Raw genomic sequence first — 23,486 nt, forward strand, 5'->3', positions numbered from 1 at the left:
TCTCACCAGCTACCTGTCTGACCACTCCATCCTAGATCCCCTTCAATCTGGCTTTCGCCCACTTCATTCCACTGAGACTGCCCTAGTGAAAGTCACCAATGACCTGCTGTCAGCCAAATCCAAGGGTCACTTCTCCCTGCTTATCCTTTTGGACCTATCTGCTGCCTTTGACACTGTGGATCACCCTCTCCTCCTCCACACACTCCAAAACATTGGCCTCTCTGGCACAGTCTTCAACTGGTTTTCCTCTTACCTCTTCAACCGTTCCTTCTCAGTCTCTGCCTCTGGCTCTACCTCACCACCTTCTATCCTTCCTGTCGGGGTCCCTCAGGGTTCCGTCCTTGGCCCCATTCTGTTCTCTCTGTACACCTCCTCTCTGGGTGCACTCATTAACTCCTTTGGCTTCCAATATCACCTCTATGCAGATGACACCCAAATCTACCTCTCCTCTCCTGATCTGTCCCCCACTGTTTTCTCTCAAGTTTCCAACTGCCTCGCTGCCATCTCTACCTGGATGTCTGAGCGATTTCAGAAGCTGAATATGGACAAAACCGAACTTATTATCTTTCCCCCACCCAGAGCTATGCCCCCTACTAATATCTCTATCACTGTTAACAACACCATCATCTCCCCTGTTCCCCAACTCCGCTGCCTGGGTGTCACTCTTGACTCCTCCCTCTCCTTTGCACCCCACATCCAAACGCTGGCCCATTCTTGCCGGTTCCAGTTACGCAACATTGCTCGCATCAGGCCCTTTCTCTCACAGAGTGCAACTAAGCTGATCATCCACTCATTGGTCATCTCACGGCTTGACTACTGTAATGCTCTTCTCACCGGCCTTGCTCAATCCCAACTAGCTCCTCTCCAATCTGTCCTCAATGCTGCAGCCAGGCTTATCTTCCTCTCCCGCCGCTCTAACTCTGCTACTCCCCTTCAACAAAATCTGCACTGGCTTCCATTCCCCTACAGAATCCTCTTCAAACACCTCACACTCACATACAGGGCCATCTCTAATTCCATTGCTCCATATATCTCTAACCTCATCTCCATTCATACACCCTCCCGCCCTCTACGGTCAGCTGACGACTGTCGTCTCTCCTCCACCCTGATCACTGCTTCCCATGCTAGAGTACAGGACTTTGCCCGTGCTGCACCCCTTCAGTGGAACGTACTCCCTCGCTCCATTAGACTCTCCCCGACCTTGCAAAGCTTCAAACGGGCACTGAAAACTTACCTATTCATCAAAGCGTACCCTTCCACTGCATAAACCAGCTGGTTCTCCGACCCCTTGCCTGTTTACATCCTGCTATCTAACCACCACCCCCTCGCTTGCACCTCTTGTAATCTGTCTGTCTCCCCTTCCTACTAGATTGTAAGCTCCTCCGAGTAGGGCCCTCTTCCCTCCTGTTGTCAAAGCCCACTTCTCTTCACATTTCACTCACAGCTCTCCTTTACTCCAACACTCAGTGACCATCTTCGTCTGCATACTCCTCTCCATCATTGGCCTCAAGCCTCTAGTTGTATGTTGATTGAGTCCTCACTACTTATATCCAAGCTGTAATGTGTATTGATCTGTGGCGCTCTTTATTTGTACTGTATTTTTGTTATTTATTCAATGTTATGCCAAGTTTTGTTTCCCTGTATTGTTTCTTTGTACGGCGCTGCGAAACACTTGTGGCGCCTTATAAATAAAATTATAATAATAATAATAATAATAATCTGTGGTTTGACCTGGTCCTGTTCTTCTTCCATGTAATCTTAAATTGCTTTTATTTAAAGCAAACGTTATTGGTCAAACACTAGAGAAACCAATACAGTACTACATAATATACACTGATGCAGTTAAAATAACTTACTAAAATTGGAGTCAAACTACAGTAAAACACACTTCATTTTGCTAAGCATTTAACACTGCTGTTTATGAACAAATTATTTTTTTCAGATTTAAGATCAGTAAAAGTTGCTTCTGATGTAGTGTACATGCCAAGTCACTGAAAGGGTAAAACACAAGTGTGTCAGTATACATTACAATACATTGTTGTGCATCTAATAACAGTGGCAAATGCAGGATTTTTAGGGGGGGGGGGGGGGGTGTTTCCAGATGTAATCCACAATCTCCCATTCTGCAGGGCATTGGAGTACGTACGGGAGTCTGGGGGAGCGGTAACAGCCCTGAAAATTGCGGTAACAGCCCTGAAAATTGGTCTTTTTATACACTGGATACAGTATGGAATACAGAATTAATATGTAACAGTACAGATGGTCTATAGTATAGGCTGTTTCAAACAATTAAAGTCATCAGGAAATGTTTAAACATATAATAATTAAAATACACAAACAAAATAGAACCAGTACTGCACTTTCTAAGCTCACATTCTCCCACTTCATGGTAAGGCTCCTGTCTCTTCCTCCTTGCAGCTGCTCTCTAGTCCATTGCTATGTTTCAGGGCTCAGATCCACACACACAGTAAATGTGGTAGAAGAAGCTGGTACACTGGGCATGTGCAGCAGCTCTGCCCTGTCCTTTACACTGCATGATGTGGTGGCAGCTCTATTGATCATATTACAGTATATACCAGTGCTATTGTCATAATTTAAGTCACTTGCCAAGAGGAGGGGGGTTTCCAAGCAACCAGAACCCCCCCTACCCTGCATTTGAATATGATTAAGGGAGCATGGTGCATCTGTTTAAGAAGTCACCTTATTTCCCAGGTTTATTGCGTAATATAACAGATTCTTGATAACTGAATGCATGTCTATAAACTTTTTAGAGAGATTGATATTGAAATTATGTTGTAAGAATTATTTCACACGATCAGTTTTATAATAAGATGAGTAGCCATATTGCCTTGGTTTCAGGTGCCATTTGTATTCACAATTATGCAATATTGGCATTTTTTTAATGTTATATTTCAAAAGTTGATAAACAAATATACATAGTTAAACTACAAGTTTGTTTTATGAAGAATGTTGTAGTATTGTCTTTTATGGAGAAATTGTTGCAAAATGTCATAAAACTCATCCTTACGGACAAAGTTTTGGTACACCCTAAATACATGAAAGGAGCTGTCCTGGAAAGCCTCAGACATCATATGGAGGTCACCTTCAAGAGGACTCTGCCCTTGCCTTTCACTGAGTAATCTGGAATACGCGCCAGTGTACATTTACTAATGTAAAAGCTACTCCAATAATTGATGATTCACTTCATGTCCTTCACTGACCATATTTTATGGATTAATATAGAAAGTTCTCTATTTTAGAAATCAATGTTGGGACTGTACTGGAGACATGGAAAGAAATGAGATCATATGTGGCTTAGTTAATTGGGTCAACTAGCAATAAGCTGCATTTAAACAGAGAAATATGTATGGCCAGGTTTATGAAAGTTTACAGATTGTGCACATTTATTTCACAGATGGGCCCATACTGATTTTGATGGAATTTGGGATACCAGCTCTTAATTACCCCTATAAAATGTGTTTTGTTTAGATTTCGGAGCCGACCATACCTCTGTCATACATGTGCCCAAAACTTCTTAACAGCATTGTGGGCCATAGGCAAAGCAAAGCACTGGGGCCCCTACTTAATTTAAAAAAATCCTATTTCCTGCGGTGTCTCCACCTGCTATCAGCCATCCAGCAATTAGCAGCTTACAGCCAGTAACTGTTTGGTTGTAGGCCGGTAGAGAATGTTTCCCAGCAGCTCTGATTTTGTGTAATTCCCAATCAAATCAGTCGGACAGGGTTCCTCTTAAAAAGCAACTGTTCAATGTAATTTGAGGGAGAAAGTTTGGTACTTGTTTCCTAGAACGGCCACACCGATGTTGATCGGGTCGGTCGCATCGCATCGATGGTCCCGATTTTTACATTGATTGAAATGTGAATAGGGTCCCTGCGACCCTATTTTACATTGGATTCAATGTAAAAGTCTCCCCAGACCCCAATTTTAACCCCCTCAACGGCACCCCACGATTGCCGCCAACCCGAAGCGTGGCGAGCCCGCGAGGGGCGGCGGTACGCGTCCTCCGACCGTTTCATACCCCTACTATCCACGTCGGCGTGCAGTCGAGAATATAAAGTGTGGGGAGCGCAGCGAGCCACCGAGCCCGAAGTGTGGCGAGCGCAGCGAGCCCCGCGAGGGGACGTGTATAACTTCACAGGTATACGCGTCCCCTCGCGGGGCTCGCTGCGCTCGCCACGCTTCGGGCTCGGTGTCTCGCTGGGCTCGCCAAACTTTATATTCTCAACTCCACGCCGACGTGGATAGTAGGGGTATGAAAAGGTCGGAGGACGCGTACCGCCGCCCCTCGCGGGCTTGCTCTACGCTCGCCATGCTTCGGGTTGGCGTCAATCGTGGGGTGACGTTCACAATGGGGGGGGGGCATATACAATGAAATACACATTTTTTCCCGATTACAATGTTAAAAATATCGGGTGCATCGCGACGGTCGCGTCGCGTGCCATGTTAATGCACCCGACCGACGTGATGGACCCGATTTTGCCTTTGCCGGCAAAATGGACCTGATTTCAAAGGAAATCGAGTCCAGTGGGGGTAATCGTGTACCTTAAGTTAAGGTACACGATTACCCCCGATGGAGGCCATTCTAGGAAACAAGTACCGAAAGTTTAGTTGATACCTATGTATACATGCACCTTGCATTCGCCGTGTGGGGTTTGGTGGGCTCGCAAGGCTGTGAATTTACAGCCTTGTGAATCAACCAGAATAAATCTAAAACTCGTGAAGTAAAGATTAAAAACTGAATATGTCAAATGTATGATAAGTGTCTGGTGACAGATATAGAAATGTATGGATTTATATGTATATTACATGTATTGACATGGGTAGAATTTCTCAAGAGGGGTTGAGCGCCTGACATGTTGTAACCTTGGGAAAAGAGGAGAGGTGCATGAAACATGGGCAGCCTACCAATGATTGAATCCTCTAATATTCAGGGTGTGGTTCAGAATTCTTCAGTATTGCGCAGTTGCAGGGAAGAAGTTAATTTCCTAGTTCCCCACCCCCATTACATCATATAAATCCCCACCACACCATATAGTTTGATCTTCATCCCATATTAAATTAATTACCCGGCTTCCATTAAATTGAGATTGTTCTTCCCCCACCTTCACTTCCTTCATGTATCCATGACTGCAGGGGAGAGAACGTGTCCTGAATGCTCCAATAGGCCTCCACCAAGTGTATCTTCCGGGGCCTGCACTTGTATTGATTAGAGGGGCAGACATGTCCTGTATTGGTTAGAGGTGGACAAACAGCATGTACGCTATGAGGCAATCTACGGCTTTTGAAGTAACTTTAATCAATCTTGGTATTGAATTAAATGTTATTTTCACTGCTATAAGTTGCCAGTAGTACTAGATAGAGCCTGGTCTAAGCAGAGCATGTCCACAATTTGGCTGCTGATTAAATCCGTGATATTGATGTATTTCTAGGTTGTTGGAAACCCCCCTGAGGGCTTTGCGGATGCCTGGAAACCTCCCTTAGTGTTCTCCCGGTGCCTGCAAAACCCCTCGAAGCGCATCTCTGAAATACATGTATGGCATACTTGCCGACTTCTATGCTGCCCTCTTCGGGAGAGGGCAGCCAGCTCACTGAAGTAGGGGGGCGTGGCCATCATCGGGAGGGGAAAGGGGCGGTCCAGGGGCGGAGCAACAGACGGGCTGCTCTATTGGGAGTGTGGCTATAGCAAACTCGTCATTTTAGCCCCGCCCCCGGCAGTGCAATTTCGGTATTTCAGTCATTGCACTGCGGGGGGCGTGGCTAAAATGACACGATCGCGTCATTTGACCCGCCGGGTGGGGGGTCACGGGTGATGGATGGAAATGCGGGAGGGTTGCCCCCCTTTTCCGAGGGGCCGGGAGGAGGACCCGATTTCCGGGACCCTCCCGGCCTTTCCGGGAGGGTTGGCAACCCTGATGTATGGGTTTGCAGTACTAATTACTAATAAAGACAGAGAATTTAACAGAAAATAGACTTAAATGGTTTCTGATATAATGAGCAGCGTTTTATTAGGCGGATGAAACTTGGGATGTGTACTTACCTCATTTAGTCATACCCTGTAAACAAATGTAACTGGCCTTTGTATATACTTTAACTTCATTGCAGAAACATTTTGGTACAGTTTGCTGTTTTGGCTTTGAAATGCTGCATATATGTGAATTCCCAAAAGGCATCACATTTACATAACATCCCTATCTTTATGGCATATTCAGGCTATGTCATACTTTATGAGTCAGGAAATGCTCCATAGCTATCCGCTGGTGGTGGGACTGGGATTTAGAACATCACCTGGAATTGGATAACATCATATTGCATGTGAATAGTATTCTGCTACCTAACAGTTTCCTCAGTACCACTGATCCCTCAGCTTTGAGCCACCAGAGCCCCAATATGCATCTGCATTTATAAAAAAATGCATCTGCATTTATATGAGCCTGTGATCCAATCACCATCCCTAGTGACAGCAATTCTGACATATTTTAATATCCTGTCTCCTACTTCAATTATCTTTCCATTGTAACTATACCATACCAGCAGAAGCTATGCACAAATGCACCACCTTTGCCAAGCCCACGATCCTTTGATGTCAAGTTAGGGGAAGGGGCCACTGGCAGGAGAAGTGTTAAGAGCTTCCCGGATACCTAAGCTGGCACTACACAATGCAGCATGCTCCTTTGGATGCTCCGAGCAGCACTGAAGCTGTACTACTGGCTGAAGAGTGTTATTCCAGGCTCCCCGCCAGATGCAGGGGCTGTATTTCTGCAAGGGTATCACCAAAGAGGTGTATGTTTTGCCACTCGTAATTTTTCAGCCAATATTATGAATTAGAACAGACTTTGAAAATATACAGTATACACTACTTAACCTAAAGGACAGATGTATCAAGCTTCAAATAGTGATAAAGTGGAGAGTGAAAAATAACCAGCCAATCAGCTCCTACCTGCCATGTCTACACTTTATCACTTTTTGAAGCTTGATATATCTGGCCGTAAGAATCTATAGCAATGTCGGTATCACCCTGGTGGTTAGGGTATACAATAATATAATGTTTCATATCTAAAAAAAACTCTATACTTTATATTTTTGGCACAGATGGCGCCTACCTAAATTATGGAATATTTATAGTGGCATTGCAAAGCTGTCGGATATAAATTCAACTATCCCAGTGTCTGAAGTTGAGCAAATTATAATTCATCCTGAGTATACTGGAGTAGAAAATGGAAGTGATATCGCACTACTTAAACTAAAATCACCCATCACATACAATGGTAAGTGATTTTAAAGGTATTCTCATGTGTATTGTATGGGGAATACGTATGCTCATAGTCCTAGCCTTTTTGTGACATACTTCATACCTTCCAACATGACCATCCTGAAGGGACAAAATGCTCTGTTCCTGGACTTCCTAGCCAACGGAGGCTCCAGAGGAGGGGCTGCATACTGCACAGTCCAAAATTCTAATAAGTGAGTCACACCAACTGCCATTCCAAACAATGCCAAACACCACAGTCCGGTACTTACTGCCAGTTGGTGTGGCTCCCCTAGTTGAAATGGTGATGCCGCCCCAGCTCGGCAATTGCACCTGACAAGGAAGTCCAAAAACAGAGCATTTTATCCCTCCTGGAATGGGTCCTGTTGGGAGGTATGATACTCTATGGCAATGTCTGCGGTGCACCAAATGGGGCTATTTTTCACAATATTAGAATGTGACATGAAGGTGTAATTGGTGTGACTTTAATATGTTATAAAAGAGAATAATAGCTATAAAATTGTCACGTCTGAGGTGTTTGTTTGTTTATCAACTCGGGTAAACTGGAAGATACAGTAGGTTCTCCTAGGAACTTTGTCCACAGTAGGGGATAACCTCAGTCCTGTTCCTGAAGGCGTGACCAATGATGGAGGAAGTACAATTAAGTTTGTAGTTTTATTGAACATTAAATAAACAATGTAAATTACTGTTGAGAAGTCTATGACTTAGCAGGAAGAAATCAATAATAGCTGATAAAGATTTGACTCGGGTATGACCGTGTAAAGTCTCTTACCGGTGGAGAACCTGTAGGGAATGGAATAAGCGGGAGCCATTGTCCGATGGTTACCATTGCTGGAATGTTAAAAGGTAAGTATCTAGAAAGACACTTGGAAAAACGGACACTTGGATTACCAATACCGCAAACACAGAGTGGGATACACCTGATGATGATGGTTACCAATGCGGGACACTAATAGTAGTTGGTATCAGTGTTAACTCTCTGAGAGGTGTCTGAGAAGGAGATGGTACTTATGAGGATGAACTACTGTAGTGCAGGACCTCAGCAATGTAGAATAAAATAGGTGATGCAAACAAAGATAAACAATCTATGTCACCAGTGCTGAGGATCGATGTTAGGAATTGGCGCTAGGGATCAGTGTAGCTGTAGCTAGCGTTCGATGGTGAAGACAGATGTTTAGTAATTGATTATTGGCAATCGATGTTTGACAATCGATGTGAGCAATTGATTATGGCAATCGATTTCGGTAGTCAATATAGGAAAGTGATGTTGGCTATCGATGTTGAGGAGTGGACAGATGACCTACATATAGAGAGTAGACGAGGCAGATCTCAGCTGGAACTGAGAAGAGCCTCCATGGACACTTGAGGAAGCCAGACCATGCAACCCCGACGGTTAAAATCCCGACAGGGTCAAAATCCCGAATAGGTCATAATACCGACAAGGACAAAATCCCGACATTTAAAATACCGACAAGGACAAAATACCGACATGGTCAAAATACGACATATAGAATGTGCAAGTGAAACTGTCAACATGACTTTGGGTCGACAGATTGCGAGGTCGACATGGTTTTTTTTTGACCCTGTTGGGATTTTGACCGTTGGGATTTTGACTGCATCCCAGACATTGTAGGGTTAATTTTGTTGGAAGCCAATTAACCTATCAGTATATTTTTGGATTGTGGGAGGAAACCGGAGTACCCCGTGGAAACCCACGCAAGCACGGGGAGAATATACAAACTCCGCACAGTTAGAGCCATGGTGGGAATTGAACCTATGACCTCATTGCTGTGAGGCAGTAATGCTAACCATTACACCATCTGCACTATTCAAGGTGGCCTTTCTTGTTTCATGTCCAGTGTGTGACCTAGGGATCTTGCAGTTGCAGTCACTCCAGCTAATCCGACAAAGTTGATACATTTATTTATTTTATTTTAGATGATCAACAAGCCATCTGCCTTCCACCACCTCAAGACTCATTTGTAACTCCTAAAATGTGCTGGATCACAGGATGGGGATACACAGAAGAATTTGGTATTTATGTATAGTATTCACTGTCTCTGCCCTAATGCAAAATATTACCAGTAAATTAATATAAACTATTCAGGAGGGAGACCATGCCGATTACATTTGTTTGAATCCTCTTAATTCCATAACTACAGTTAAAATATTCATATGATAACATGCTGATCTGCTCAGCAAAGCAGCAAGTGATCCATGATTAGATGCCGTGCATATGCGTACAGTATCTATCCAGTACAGGGATGGGGTGCTCAGCTGCTTTGGAACCACGGGGCATGCCTCTACATTGCTGGAAACAGTGTTGGGTCATGAGGTCACACCCACCAATCACAGGCCATGCTGCTCCCACCCAAGGCCACACCCCCTTTCTGGGTCACACAGCTTTGGCAGGCAAGGGTTCTGATCTGGGGAAAGGAAAATGTGGGTGGTATCTATGTACTAGGTAATATGCAATTAGTATATAGGGATCACTATATTTGGATGACAGTGACCATGTCATCATTAATAATGTGTTCATATCAGCATCAGGCCCATAGACTTTTATATGAGAGAGCTCCAAGCAAAATATCCTAAAAACATTGTATTTTGCAGATACTGTAGGTTAAGTACTATTGGTCTTCCTGTAGAATGCATAGACTCTGAGACAAGCTGGGCAGTCAATTCATTCCATTGTGTGGTGTGTTTGTGTCATTGGTTGATGGTACTTTTTAGGGTAGAATGCAGATACTCATAGGTGTGCGTACATTGAATGTTCGTAACTCTAAATTAAGCACCCCCTGTCGGAAATTTCAGCAGCCCCCATTAAAATAAAGCTCGCCGTATGCCTCCAACCCCCAACCCTGCCTTACTCAGCTGCTTACCCCTCTGCCCGCCACCACAAAGACCCACAGATCTATTTGTCTGCGGTCCCGGCTCTCCTCTTGGCTGGTTCCTGCTAATGAAAATGACCTTAACAAAATGGCTGCCCTCAACAGCATCCTTAAAAAATGTCTGCTCTATGGGGGTGGATAATTTGTGTGGGCTTTCTTTCATTAACAGGAGCCTGCCAGGAAGAGAGCCGGGACCGCAGACAAAAAGATCCACGGGACCCGGTGGCGGTGAGCAGAAGGGTTGGTCCTAGGCCCCGGCAGATGTGCAGCGCATCGATAGCCCTGCAGACCCCCAGCGCCCACACTCATTCAGCGCTTCCCTGCAACCGCGGGGTGTGTGGGGCTATTGTTACGCAACTGCCTTCCGCTAGCTATACTAGCAATACCTTGTACCAAAGACTTTTGTTTTTTAGAACTGTATTACATTAAAAGAAGCGCCTATCAATCAAGTATGTGTATTTTTGCATTATTATTTGTACTAGACCATTGTCATATCACTATATACCTGCATCATCCATATACTGTATTGTTTGTGACTTTATTTGCATGTACTGTTACACAGACTAATTAGAAGGCTAAAACTGTACTAGGCAGAAGGTTATGGTGTGGATGAGAGACATTTTATATTGTAGCAAGTGACAATAGATAATGGTAGACACGGCTGATTGGTGGTGTTAGACAAACCCAATGGGTGGTGTTAGACATGCCCAATAATTGGTGCTAGACACAGCCTTTTGAAGGTGAACCCCCCTAAGAAAATGTGCTGCGCACACCTATGCAGATACTACAGTAGTTGCTAAATATGTCAAATATTAATTTGTAAACGTCATTCCAACTAACCAGCAGGCAGTACTGCGGATGTACTCCAGAAAGCAGAGGTACCGCCAAAGTCAAGTAAAGAATGCCAAGAAAGCTACGCGAAGGAAAAGCTAAACGATAAAGTTCTGTGTGCAGGATACAAACAAGGCCAGATTGACTCATGTAAGGTAAATTAAGGACCTGCATCCTAAATACCTGGAAGACGCTCTTAATGCTGCAGTTACAGACAATCTAGACCCCATTTTCTTCTTAAAGGAAATAATGATGATGATAACAATAATAATAACAACAATGGAAATGTAAGACAACAGTTATTTGTAATCCCTATCTATTTCAAAAGCAGAACTACTTAATAAAAAGGGAGTCAGATTGACGATCAGGGATTACAGAAATACCTATACAGTATACAGTAGGGCAGTTGTGAATGCTGCCAATGTTACTGTGCTCCTTAAGGGCCCTACACACATACCAACGTGTGTAGGGAGAGCGTTCTGAGCAATGCTGTTATGCTCACGACCAGCTGCACAGCACTGTGTGCTGAGCAAGGTGTCAGGGGCAGTGTTCTCCATTGAGAACACTTTCCCTAACCAATTAATAATCTGCATGCAGGTTATTAATCGCCACTAGATTCAGACCCGCGACCTTACTAAAGGTGCCCATACACCAATTACCCGGTACTTTTTGTACCCGATACTTTTTGTGCTAAAATAGCATCGCATCGCATGCACAACGCATGTACAACGATGCTATTTTAGCACAAAAAGTACCGGGTAATTGGTACGTGTATGGGCACCTTTAGTATAAAAATTCTTAGAAATGAGTGTCAAACAAGGCCCAAAATATATATAATTTTAATAGAATAATATGGGGCATAGGTATTGTTTGCTTTTCTTGTGATATGTACAGTATATCCATGTAAATGATTAATGAAAGAACTTCCGTACAGTTATTCTATCTATATTTATTGGCTATCCAGACCTTATTCTCTGTCTTTGACACTGACATGCAGATATCATTTGAATATTTATATTTTAATTACAGGGGGATTCCGGAGGCCCACTGTCCTGTGAAGTTGACAAGACATGGTATTTAATTGGTATTACAAGTTGGGGAGAAGGTTGTGCCCAGCCAGACAAGCCTGGGGTCTACACAAAAGTCACCGAATTTACAGACTGGATTGTACAACATACTAAAATGTAAGCTGCACTTTCCTCTCAAATCACTATCACTGTCTAAAGCTAGGTACACATATATACAATCGTCGGGCCGTTCTTCCAATCTGGGGGCAAACGGCCGTTCGATTGTATAGGTGTGTACGCTGTCCCAATTGCTGCTGTGCGATCGATAAACGGCCAAAAACGCTCTTGGCCGTCCACGGTCGGTCGGTCGAAGGTTCTTTGCTACTTAATATTTCATCCGACAGGACGGCTCCATATCGGAACAAAAGTGAAGTGTGTACGCATGTTCGATCGATATGCTTGACAGTTTGACAAAGCACGGTGGTATGCTGCATTATGAGAGACCCTGTAACCCTTTGCCTGCTGTTTTAACTAATGTGTGTATAATGCCTCACTACCCAACACTTTAGAGGCATCACTTTAAAACATTAATCAATGTTGAAGTTTTAATAGAGTGTGCTGGAAGCTCTTTGCAGGGCACCATAACACACTATTAAAACTTCAACATTGATTAATGTCTTAAAGTGATGCCTCTAAAGTGTTGGGCAGTGAGGCATTAAACACACATTAGTTAAAACAGCAGGCAAAGGGTTACAGGGTCTCTCATATACTTCTTCTTGCGATTGTTTGGACGGGAGTACATCGGACGTCGCAAGTAAAATTGTACATATGTGTACGCGCAGAACGGTCGTATGTTTTGGACGGCCGAATGTGTATTCGGTCGATCGAACGGTCGCAAGAAAAATGAAATTGTAAATATGTGTACCCAGCTTAATGCTCTTGTACACTAAACTGTCAAAGTATGTATCTGGTCAGCGCAAACTTTAAACGACAGTTTCCTGTATTTTAACACCAGGTCAACCTGCTTTACAAAAATAGGCCAAATGAATTGATCTTTCCACTCTGGATATTTCTGTGCCAGTCTTTATCTTGCCCACGTATGCTTACTGACTGTGCCTATTTCTCTATCTTGGCTATGCGATTTGGGCACGATTTCACCGATTCGGAGAAATCGGGCCAGGCGGGGGACGGCAGGGGGCAGGGGATGCCGGCTACCAGAGAGCCGGGCGGAGGGAGCAGTGTAGGCTGCGCAGGGGAAGATGCTGCCGGGCAGAGCCAGCGGCGGGAGCAGAGCACTTAAAAAAGAAAAGGCCCATACAAACAAATAGGAAGCCATTGATTGGCTGAGACCTCTCTCTGTGCACATCAATAAAAAGTGACATCCCAACAACCAGGATTGTGAAACATTATAGCTATTTATTGAATATGTTATATTATATAAGTGTCACAACTGAAGGGCTGGATGAAGTCGTGTGGTGTGTAGCAACCGGAGACGGACCAGAGGGGGAAGGATTAAATCGTGCAGGTTTAATAATAGAATTCATAAATAGAACAATACACGCTTGAATACTTTGTCAAGTGGCAGTTTAGCAGTAATAAGAATTGAGCCGGCACGGCACTTTGTAAAGAAGAAAAAGTTCATTTAAACAATGACAGTTCAAGCACTGCGGACTGCAGGCTGGGGTCTTGGGAAATGAAGAAATCCGGAAAGAGAATGTACTTGATGGTAATGAGGGATCCTTGAAGACTGAAAGAAGACGGATGATGACAGAAGAATGGGAAGTTGCTTGGAAGCAGACGACTTGAAGAACTTAGGCCAGGAAGCTCAGGGATGCAGGCAGAGACCAGACTGTGGAGAGATCTGGCAGCGATAGGGTTAAGCTGAATCGAGACCAACACAGAGCACTGAAGCAAGGCACCAAGTCAGGAGAGGTGAGTCAGAGAGCCGGAGTCAGCTGGGAGCTGTGAACGCCTCTGGAGACTCTTTGTACTGACACTGAACAGGCCTAGGCAGATTCCCTATATCCCTAGAGGGCGGCTGCCATTGGCTGTCAGGTCAGTATGGGCGGAAACCTCAGACAAGGACCAATCTGCTATTTGCCCTTAATCAAGATGGCGGCGCCGGCCTCCCGGCGCCCCTACAGCACATACCACTACACTTGCTGGCGTCCCACGCTGCCTGCTGCCCACCAGACTGCCGCTGCCTGCTGCCGCTGACCTGGAGACCACTACACGCTAGCCGACGGCGGGCGCGAACGGGTGAGTAGTAAGCCCGCCGCGCACCGCCGCGGCTGCGTGTGACAGTACCCCTCCCCTTCTGGGTGACCCCAGGGCACCTACGCACCTTGTGTGGATTTCTTTGAAAGAACTGTCTCACCAGACGAGGAGCATGAAGATCTGCAGCATCAACCCAGGAATTCTCTTCAGGACCGAATCCAAGCCACTCTACCAGATACTGAAGATGGGTATTGCGGCAACGTGAGTCGATAATGCGCCTCACCTCGAACTCTGTTTCTCTTTCCGAGCCAATTTTGGGCGGTTTAGGCACCTTCTTCTGATATAAGTTCAAACGCAAAGGTTTCAGAAGAGACACATGGAACGAATTTGATATTCTTAAGGAAGGAGGGAGCTGTAGTCTGTAGGCCACCGGATTAATCACCTGAGTGATCGGGTACGGCCCGATGAACCGAGGAGCCAGCTTCATGGACGGTAACCGAAGGCGTATATGGCGGGTAGACAGCCATACTCGATCTCCAACCTTTAACTTAGGAGCTGCTCTTCTTTTCCTGTCCGCCATCCTTTTATATCGAGCGGATGCTTTGAGGAGAGCTGTATGGACGTCTGACCAGATCTTTGCAAACCGTTGTAGGGAAGAAGCAGCTGCAGGGACTTCGGACAATGATAGATCTGAGAACTCCGGAGATCGGGGATGCTTGCCAAAGACAGTGAAAAAGGGAGTGGTGCCGGAGGAAGAATGATAAGAATTGTTGTGCGCAAATTCCGCCCAAGGCAGAAGGTCTACCCAGTCGTCTTGAGAGGAAGAGACGAACAAACGAATGAAGGCCTCCAAGTCTTGGTTGACTCGTTCTGTCTGCCCGTTGGTTTGTGGGTGGAAAGCAGTGGAGAACTTGAGCTTGACTTGTACAGCAGAACAGAGGGCCCTCCAAAACTTTGCGACGAACTGCACGCCACGGTCCGAAATAATCTCTTTGGGCAACCCATGGAGTTTGAAGATGGTGGAAATGAAGAGCTGAGCCAACACTGGAGCAGATGGAAGACCTTTCAATGGGAAGAAGTGCACCATCTTTGAAAAGCGGTCGACCACCACCCAAATTACTGTATGCCCTTTGGAGGGAGGAAGTTCGCAGATAAAGTCCATAGACAGGTGGGACCATGGTTCTGTTGGTATGGCTAGAGGTAGAAGAGGACCGACAGGAGACGTTCTGGAGGACTTATGCTGAGTGCACTTTACACAGGAAGCGACAAAGGAGTTTACATCACGACGGATGGTAGGCCACCAGTATGACCGCAATAGGAACATTAAGGTCTTCTGTGCCCCAGTATGCCCTGCGAAACGGGAAGCGTGTGCCCAGGACAGCACTCTCTTCCGGAGATTGAGAGGAACGAAGGTCTTGCCTGGTGGAGGTGAAGGCTGGACTGTTACTTGAGCAAAGACCAGAGGATCGAGAATGGGTCGAGGAGGAGTCTCAAGATCAGCGGAAGTTTCAAAAGAGCGTGAAAGGGCATCGGCTTTGGCATTCATCGTCCCGGGTCTGAATTTGATTTGAAAATCAAAGCGTTCGAAGAACATGGCCCAGCGGGCTTGACGAGCTGTAAGACATTGGGCCTGCTTGAGGAATGAGAGGTTCTTATGATCGGAGTACACCGTAATTTTATGTCGTGCCCCCTCCAGGAGGTACCGCCACTCCTCTAACGCTGATTTGACTGCCAGTAACTCCTGCTCTCCAATGGGGTAATTCTTCTCCGCTGGAAGAAACTTCTTGGAAAAGAAGGCACAGGGATGAAGCACCTGGTCCTCCCCTCTCTGTGACAAGATTGCCCCTACCCCCTCTGAGGATGCGTCCACCTCAAGAATAAAGGGTTTGTCGAGGTTTGGCTGGAGAAGGATTGGGGCGGAGACAAAAGCATCCTTTAGTTGTTGGAAGGCTTGAGAGGCTTCAGGTGACCACTGAGTTGGATCAGAGCCCTTACGGGTTAGAGCAGTAAGAGGTGCAGCAAGGGTGGAGAAGTTCCGGATGAAACGACGATAGTAATTTGAAAAGCCCAGGAACCTCTGGATGCCTTTGAGCGTGGTGGGCGCTGTCCAGTCTAAGATGGCTCTTACTTTCTCTGGATCCATCTCTATCCCAGTGCTGGAGAGGATGTGGCCAAGGAATGGAATGGAGGTAACCTCAAAGACGCACTTGTCTAGCTTGCAGAATAATTTATTTTGGCGAAGGCGCCGCAAGACCTCAGCTACTGTTTGCCGATGGAGATGGAGGTTCGATGAGAAGATGAGAATGTCATCGAGATACACCACAATGGAATGATACAACAAATCTCGAAATATATCATTTACAAATTGTTGGAAGACGGCTGGAGCGTTGCAAAGGCCAAAGGGCATCACCAGGTATTCATAGTGGCCGTCTCGGGTGTTGAACGCCGTCTTCCACTCATCTCCAGATCGTATACGGATCAAGTTGTACGCCCCTCTTAAATCCAGTTTAGTAAAGATGGAAGCCCCTCGGATTTTATCGAATAATTCGGTGATCAGAGGCAAAGGATAGCGGTTCTTGATCGTGATATCGTTCAGGCCCCTGTAGTCGATACACGGGCGGAGGGTTCCATCTTTTTTTTTCACAAAGAAAAACCCCGCTCCGGCTGGCGAAGTGGACGGGCGAATGAACCCCTTATCCAAGTTCTCTCGAATGTAGTCAGACATGACTTTGGTCTCTGGCAGAGACAAGGGGTAGATGCGGCCCCGCGGTGGGAACTTCCCAGGTATCAACTCTATCGGACAGTCCCAGGAACGATGAGGCGGCAGGGTATCGGCACCTCCTTTGCTGAAGACGTCAGAAAAAGAAAGATATGGTGTGGGTAACGACAAGGGTGGAGCTGGTGAAGATGAAAGACTGGAACCTCCTACTTCTTGAGGATTAGTTTGATGGAGTGGAATGACACGAGGCATGCAAGTAGTTAGGCAGTTCGTACCCCAGGCTGTGATCTCCATACTGGTCCAATCAATATGAGGGTTGTGCTTAGTAAGCCATGGTAGGCCCAGGACTACCTGGTGTGAGGACTGAGGAAGGACAAAAAATTCTAGAGTCTCTTGATGTAAGGCACCGACGAGAACTGTCACTGGATCGGTTTGAAGGGTGATTTGCCCGCTGCTGATGCGACTCCCATCTACTGCAGTGAGAGCCAACGGATGGGCCAAAGGTTGCACCGTCAAGGAATGTTGAAGAACGAAAGAGGAAGAAAGGAAGTTCCCGGCTGCTCCGGAATCTAGTAGAGCCTGGACCTTGATTTTTCCCTGAGGGCACACAAGAGTAACAGGAATGGTGGGCACAGTTGAAGAGGGAGATGAAAGCAGAACTCCTAACCTGGCCTCCCTCGGGGAGGTTAGGAGCGGTCGTTTCCCGGACGCAGTGGGCAGGAAGACAACAGATGAGCGGAAGAACCGCAGTACATGCAAAGATTCTCACGACGTCTACGGGATTTTTCTTCAAAGGAAAGCCGAGAGCGGTTGATCTGCATGGGTTCGTCTGGTGGTGTGGTTGTGGAGGACCCAGGTCTAGGAACAGGAACAGCGTTGGTGGTGAGACGAGGGCGGAGACGGTCGGAGCGACTTCTCTCTAGTTGACGCTCCTGCATCCGTAGATCTACTTTGTTGCACAAGGAGATGAGTTCAGCCAAAGTAGCAGGAGAGTCATGGGTAGTTAATTCGTCCTTGATACGACCTGCCAGCCCATTCCAGAAGGCGGAGACGAGAGCCTCTTCGTTCCACTTTAGTTCCGAAGCCAGAGTCTGGAACTGCACAGCATATTGTCCCACTGAGCGACTACCCTGGCGAATTCTCAGGATCTCAGTAGCGGCAGACGACACTCTGCCAGGTTCGTCGAAGATGTGACGGAAAGAGGTAATAAAAGCTTCATAGTCATCGAGCAGGGAATCAGCACGTTCCCAGAGAGGGGACACCCAGTCCAAAGCTGACCCTGCTAGGAGAGACACAATATAAGCCACCTTTGCCTTGGAAGTAGGAAAGTGAGAAGACTGTAAGGTGAAATGCACATCGCATTGGTTCAGAAACCCACGGCATCCTTTCGGAGAACCATCATATTTGCTGGGGGTTGGTAATTGCATGTGATGAGGAACTATTGGTCCAGGTGTAGGAACAGGGACTGGAACCTCTGGAGCTGGAGCCACAGAAACTGAGGGAGCCGCCGGGGGCGAAGCCAAGACCTGAAGGAATTGAGCCACTTGACGTTGGGTAGCCTCCACTTGCTCCAGACGAGCCATGATGCTGTGAAGTGCGTCCGCCATGGAAGCCTGTTCTTCACCCGACTCCATCGGGTCAGTACAAACTGTCACAACTGAAGGGCTGGATGAAGTCGTGTGGTGTGTAGCAACCGGAGACGGACCAGAGGGGGAAGGATTAAATCGTGCAGGTTTAATAATAGAATTCATAAATAGAACAATACACGCTTGAATACTTTGTCAAGTGGCAGTTTAGCAGTAATAAGAATTGAGCCGGCACGGCACTTTGTAAAGAAGAAAAAGTTCATTTAAACAATGACAGTTCAAGCACTGCGGACTGCAGGCTGGGGTCTTGGGAAATGAAGAAATCCGGAAAGAGAATGTACTTGATGGTAATGAGGGATCCTTGAAGACTGAAAGAAGACGGATGATGACAGAAGAATGGGAAGTTGCTTGGAAGCAGACGACTTGAAGAACTTAGGCCAGGAAGCTCAGGGATGCAGGCAGAGACCAGACTGTGGAGAGATCTGGCAGCGATAGGGTTAAGCTGAATCGAGACCAACACAGAGCACTGAAGCAAGGCACCAAGTCAGGAGAGGTGAGTCAGAGAGCCGGAGTCAGCTGGGAGCTGTGAACGCCTCTGGAGACTCTTTGTACTGACACTGAACAGGCCTAGGCAGATCCCCTATATCCCTAGAGGGCGGCTGCCATTGGCTGTCAGGTCAGTATGGGCGGAAACCTCAGACAAGGACCAATCTGCTATTTGCCCTTAATCAAGATGGCGGCGCCGGCCTCCCGGCGCCCCTACAGCACATACCACTACACTTGCTGGCGTCCCACGCTGCCTGCTGCCCACCAGACTGCCGCTGCCTGCTGCCGCTGACCTGGAGACCACTACACGCTAGCCGACGGCGGGCGCGAACGGGTGAGTAGTAAGCCCGCCGCGCACCGCCGCGGCTGCGTGTGACAATAAGCTATAGATACCAGGCCTCTAATCTCAGTCAGTAAGAGAGCACATCTGCCCTCTGCTGCATAATTATAAATGGTCTTGGGAACAATGTCAATATTGTCCAAATAAAATGCTCAATTTAACATGTGTCACTCTTATACCCCGCTTTAAAGCAAGTTCTAACCAGTTTCTGCACCGTGCTGTAGCTCAGTATAGTACCTGGTAAACACGCAGCCTTTGCTCAATTATGTTTGAACAGCAAACCAAGGCTGATAAGCTTAGCAGGTACAGTGTCTCCTACAGTATCTTCCTCCTATCTTCCTTTCCTTATGGCCTCTTCTCTTATTATCCTGCCAAGAAAATACATTATATAAAAACCATACTATTAACCATATAATGATGTTCCTACATGGACAATTTAATAAGACAGATAATAATTTCTGCATGCAAAGTGTAACAAAAGGGTGTAGAAATTAACTGCTGTAGGCGCAATGGTAAACGAAAACACCACATCCAACCAAACATATACTAAATTCTTATTCCATTAAGTGAAGATCTTCAATCGATCCTATAATGTTCCATTGCATGGTGGAGATTTGTCCGTAAGCAAATTGGACTCAGTCATTGTGTGGACAAAAGTAGAGAAATGAAAAGAAAAAAAAGAGTCAAATCATTTATGACACACGAACAATGATTTTCATCAGAAAGTTATGGTGAATAAAAGTGAAAAAAGGATAGTTAGTCTGTCTCCCAATATTTATTATATTTGACCAAGTATTGCGTACCTTGCTGACTTCAGTTAGAGCACTGGTCCTCAAACTACTTTGCTCTGGGCTCCCATCAGACAATAAAAATAATGACAGGACCCCAGCAAGTTCCTGCAGAAGGTCATCACATCACATGTGTAGTCAGCAGACAGCACATACATGGCAGCATTGTGGAGGCACAAAGTGATGGGAGGAGTCTAACATAACAGACAATTCAACAGAATTTTCAGTCATCAGCCTGACTGTCGCGACCCCATGATCAGGACCCACAGTTTGAGAACTGCTGAATTAGAGGGTCGAGGAAGCATATAAAGTTATCATTATCCTCACTCACACAAGACATACTTAACGATAAGGCAAACCCACTCATGGTAATTGTTGTGTTTATGAAGCATATAATGGTTTCTATGTGGGTTCTCCTGTGTTGGCCTTTTTTTGTGGGAGATGATGTATCAGATACTCAGGGAGAGGTGTAAATAAAGAGACAGTAAATATCCAATAAACAGTAAGCTTTCATTTCAGATGGTAAAAGGGAATAGTCCTTCACTGTGTATTAAATATGGGGACACCCGTTTCTTGATGGGTGTACCACATGTAGTGGGTAATTAGTACACATCGTGTATTGCAGGTTAGGGGAGAGTGTGTGTATCATTCCTCTGGGCTTCTTAATGCCAGCCAATACAAGTCAGTGATGGAAAAATTATTCTTTTTAACATCATTTGTTAATGATTATAAAAAATTATAAAAGCAACTTCATAAAAGTTCATTCATACAGATGGTGTCTAGTAGTAGCTGCTCACACACCCTGATCTTTGGGCCTTATTCTGGTTCACTCTCAGAGGCAAATTCCTTCTCAAATGAGTTACATACTCATTACCAGGCCATGCCTCTGATCACACCTCATAATTTCCAGCATGCACATTTGATGTGCAGATTGATCTCTCTTCCCATTCAGACAAAGTTGGGAGGTATGTCTAGCTCAATGGAACTGCAATAGGTGGTTCATATACTGTAGTCCAACCTATTCAAATGTAATCCTGGTGCCATCCTGTTGACCAGATAGTATTTTTCATACTCATGCACAAGTTCACAGCCTCTATTCTTCTGCTGCAATGCTGTAATGATATCCTTGTAATGAGGCATGAATCCCAGAGCTGTTACCTTTCTATAAGTCACATTTATAGGATGTTCATACAGATGGAGCGACTCTCAGCCAGATTGCCCCCGCTGGCGAGATGGCACTCTATCTGACTGGTACTTGCGAGCGTCCCACACGCACGCGCGTCCCGGTTACCAGGCGGTGGGTTACGCGAACCCTGCCCATCTCAACTTCAGGGAGACGGGCAGGGTAAGGGGGGAGCGGGGAGGTGGGCTCGTGCATTGGGGACCGGCGACAAGGCGGCGGGAACCGGTGAGGAGCTCTGTTGGAAAGGGGCATACGCGTCCCCTTCTGGCAGCTGGCGGTTGGCGATCCGACTGCCAGACCCCCCCCCCCCCGCTAGATGAAGCGGCCTCCTACTGTATAAGATGATTCTAAAAAGGTGTCATTTAGATGGATTCATTTTTGCCGATATAGCATTCAGTGTCCCTGATGAAAGTGGCATGTGCATCACTGCAGGGCCCTCATACCTTTGACTATCTGTAAATACCCAGTTTGTTGTATCACTGTCTCCTTTGTAAAGCGCAACGGAATATGCTGCGCTATATAAGAAACTGTTAATATATAAATAATAATCGCTGAAACACGTAAGGCGGAAGTATGAGTTAAGGTGTCGCATCCAATCCCCCTTCCCGGGGGGCAGGATCGCATGTGATACATCCCATTCGGTTGTTCTGCATGCAATGTATCACATTCGATCCCCGTTTCCTGCAGCCGGGAGGGGATCTTGTGTGCAGCACATATGATCTCCGGTTCGGATCTGAAGTGCACGGACTGCCACACACATGCTATTTGGGCCGATTTCACCTAATTTATCAGCCCGATCTACCAGAATCAGTTGAAATCGGGCCCAAATCGCATAGGGGCCTAAGAGTGCAATAATCAAAGTTTTCTTACCTGTTTGGATTTGTAAAGGTGTTGTTTTTATTCATAGCAGTCACCATTGTATACTGTAGAACAACTGGGAATATAATCCTACATTTATTATCTTGCATGTATCCACAATTTAATTGTTATTAATTGATGCAAAGTTTTATTGTTTGGTATGCTTTAAACTCCTTACACATCTGGCAGTGTGTATTCCCACTTTCACACAATTGTCTCTTTTATGCCCCGGTGCTTCATTGACTACAATAAACAATATTTCCTCTATATGTATTTTCTTGAATTGAAAATCTCACACAGTCTAATGCCTGTTACTGAATTCTCTCTTGCAGAGTTATTTGAACAAAAACCCACCGGCCATCTACATACCGAGATTTCCCTTTATTCCTGAAGTATGGTGCACACTGGGAATCGTGATTGAGTCCATTTCTATGCTGTATGCAGCAAATGCTACTCAACGAGAAATGTTAGCATTCATTTGCCAGAATTTAATTATTTAGCAATGAAAGGTTTCATAGACCAACTTCCTGGGGCTGCTGTTGTATGAAGAGTGTATTTCATTTAATTATTGTTTAAAGGAATTACTGTACCCTCTATTTATCACATGGTTACTGTTATTACTACAAGTCTTATATATTATATGTATATATGTACACTATGCGGCGTATAATGAGATGACAAATATCATAAGTCCAACCTTGATTCACTTTAGTACCAACCTTTTCAATAAATAGTCTGCTATTACCAATGTCCTTATTATTGTAATTATTATTTTATTATTATTTTTATTATTATTATTATTTTATTATTAAATTGACTGGGGTGTGACTTCTCAGCCACTGTGTAACATAAAGGAGCAAAATAGATGACATAAATGATTCTGTTCGGTCCCCAGCGAAAATATGTATATGAAAAACATTCATTCGCAGCGCCAGCTGGGGGGCGCACATTCGCATACCCAGCAGGCAGAGCTAGAGGGCTCACTAAGTATCATATTACAAATCACCCCCTAAATGTATTGAATGATCACCAAAAACGACCAACCCCAATGTGTTTTATTAATCCCATTGTGTGTGCACAGTGTTTTTTGAAAATGCTGCCCACTTGCTATTTTTGCCATGTGCCCTTGTGGAATCTAGATTAGGGATGCCAGTCCTGGGATCAGGATCAGCGGGATCCCGGGATTTGGGCCAATGTTTGCCGGAATGTCGGGATTGAAATATGCATGTGCA

The 23,486-nt window shown here is 45.5% G+C and overlaps 1 protein-coding gene across 2 annotated transcripts in view; it reads left to right on the forward strand.

The window, feature by feature from the left end:
- Positions 1-22,998, forward strand: part of KLKB1 (kallikrein B1) — a 67,775-nt gene extending 44,777 nt beyond the window's left edge. The window contains exons 12-16 of one of the 2 annotated variants that reach the window (XM_083169289.1): positions 7,111-7,286; positions 9,227-9,322; positions 11,023-11,165; positions 12,040-12,194; positions 22,587-22,998. In XM_083169289.1, the coding sequence (XP_083025415.1) occupies positions 7,111-7,286; positions 9,227-9,322; positions 11,023-11,165; positions 12,040-12,194; positions 22,587-22,596 (580 nt within the window). In that variant the 3' untranslated portion in view covers positions 22,597-22,998. The remainder of the gene's footprint in view (positions 1-7,110; positions 7,287-9,226; positions 9,323-11,022; positions 11,166-12,039; positions 12,195-22,586) is intronic. The other variant, XM_083169299.1, reaches the window with a different exon arrangement.
- The last annotated feature ends 488 nt before the right edge of the window (positions 22,999-23,486 follow it).

The sequence above is a fragment of the Crinia signifera genome, chromosome 1 (genome assembly GCF_055691185.1).
Source record: "Crinia signifera chromosome 1, ASM5569118v1, whole genome shotgun sequence".
NCBI lineage: Eukaryota > Metazoa > Chordata > Amphibia > Anura > Myobatrachidae > Crinia > Crinia signifera.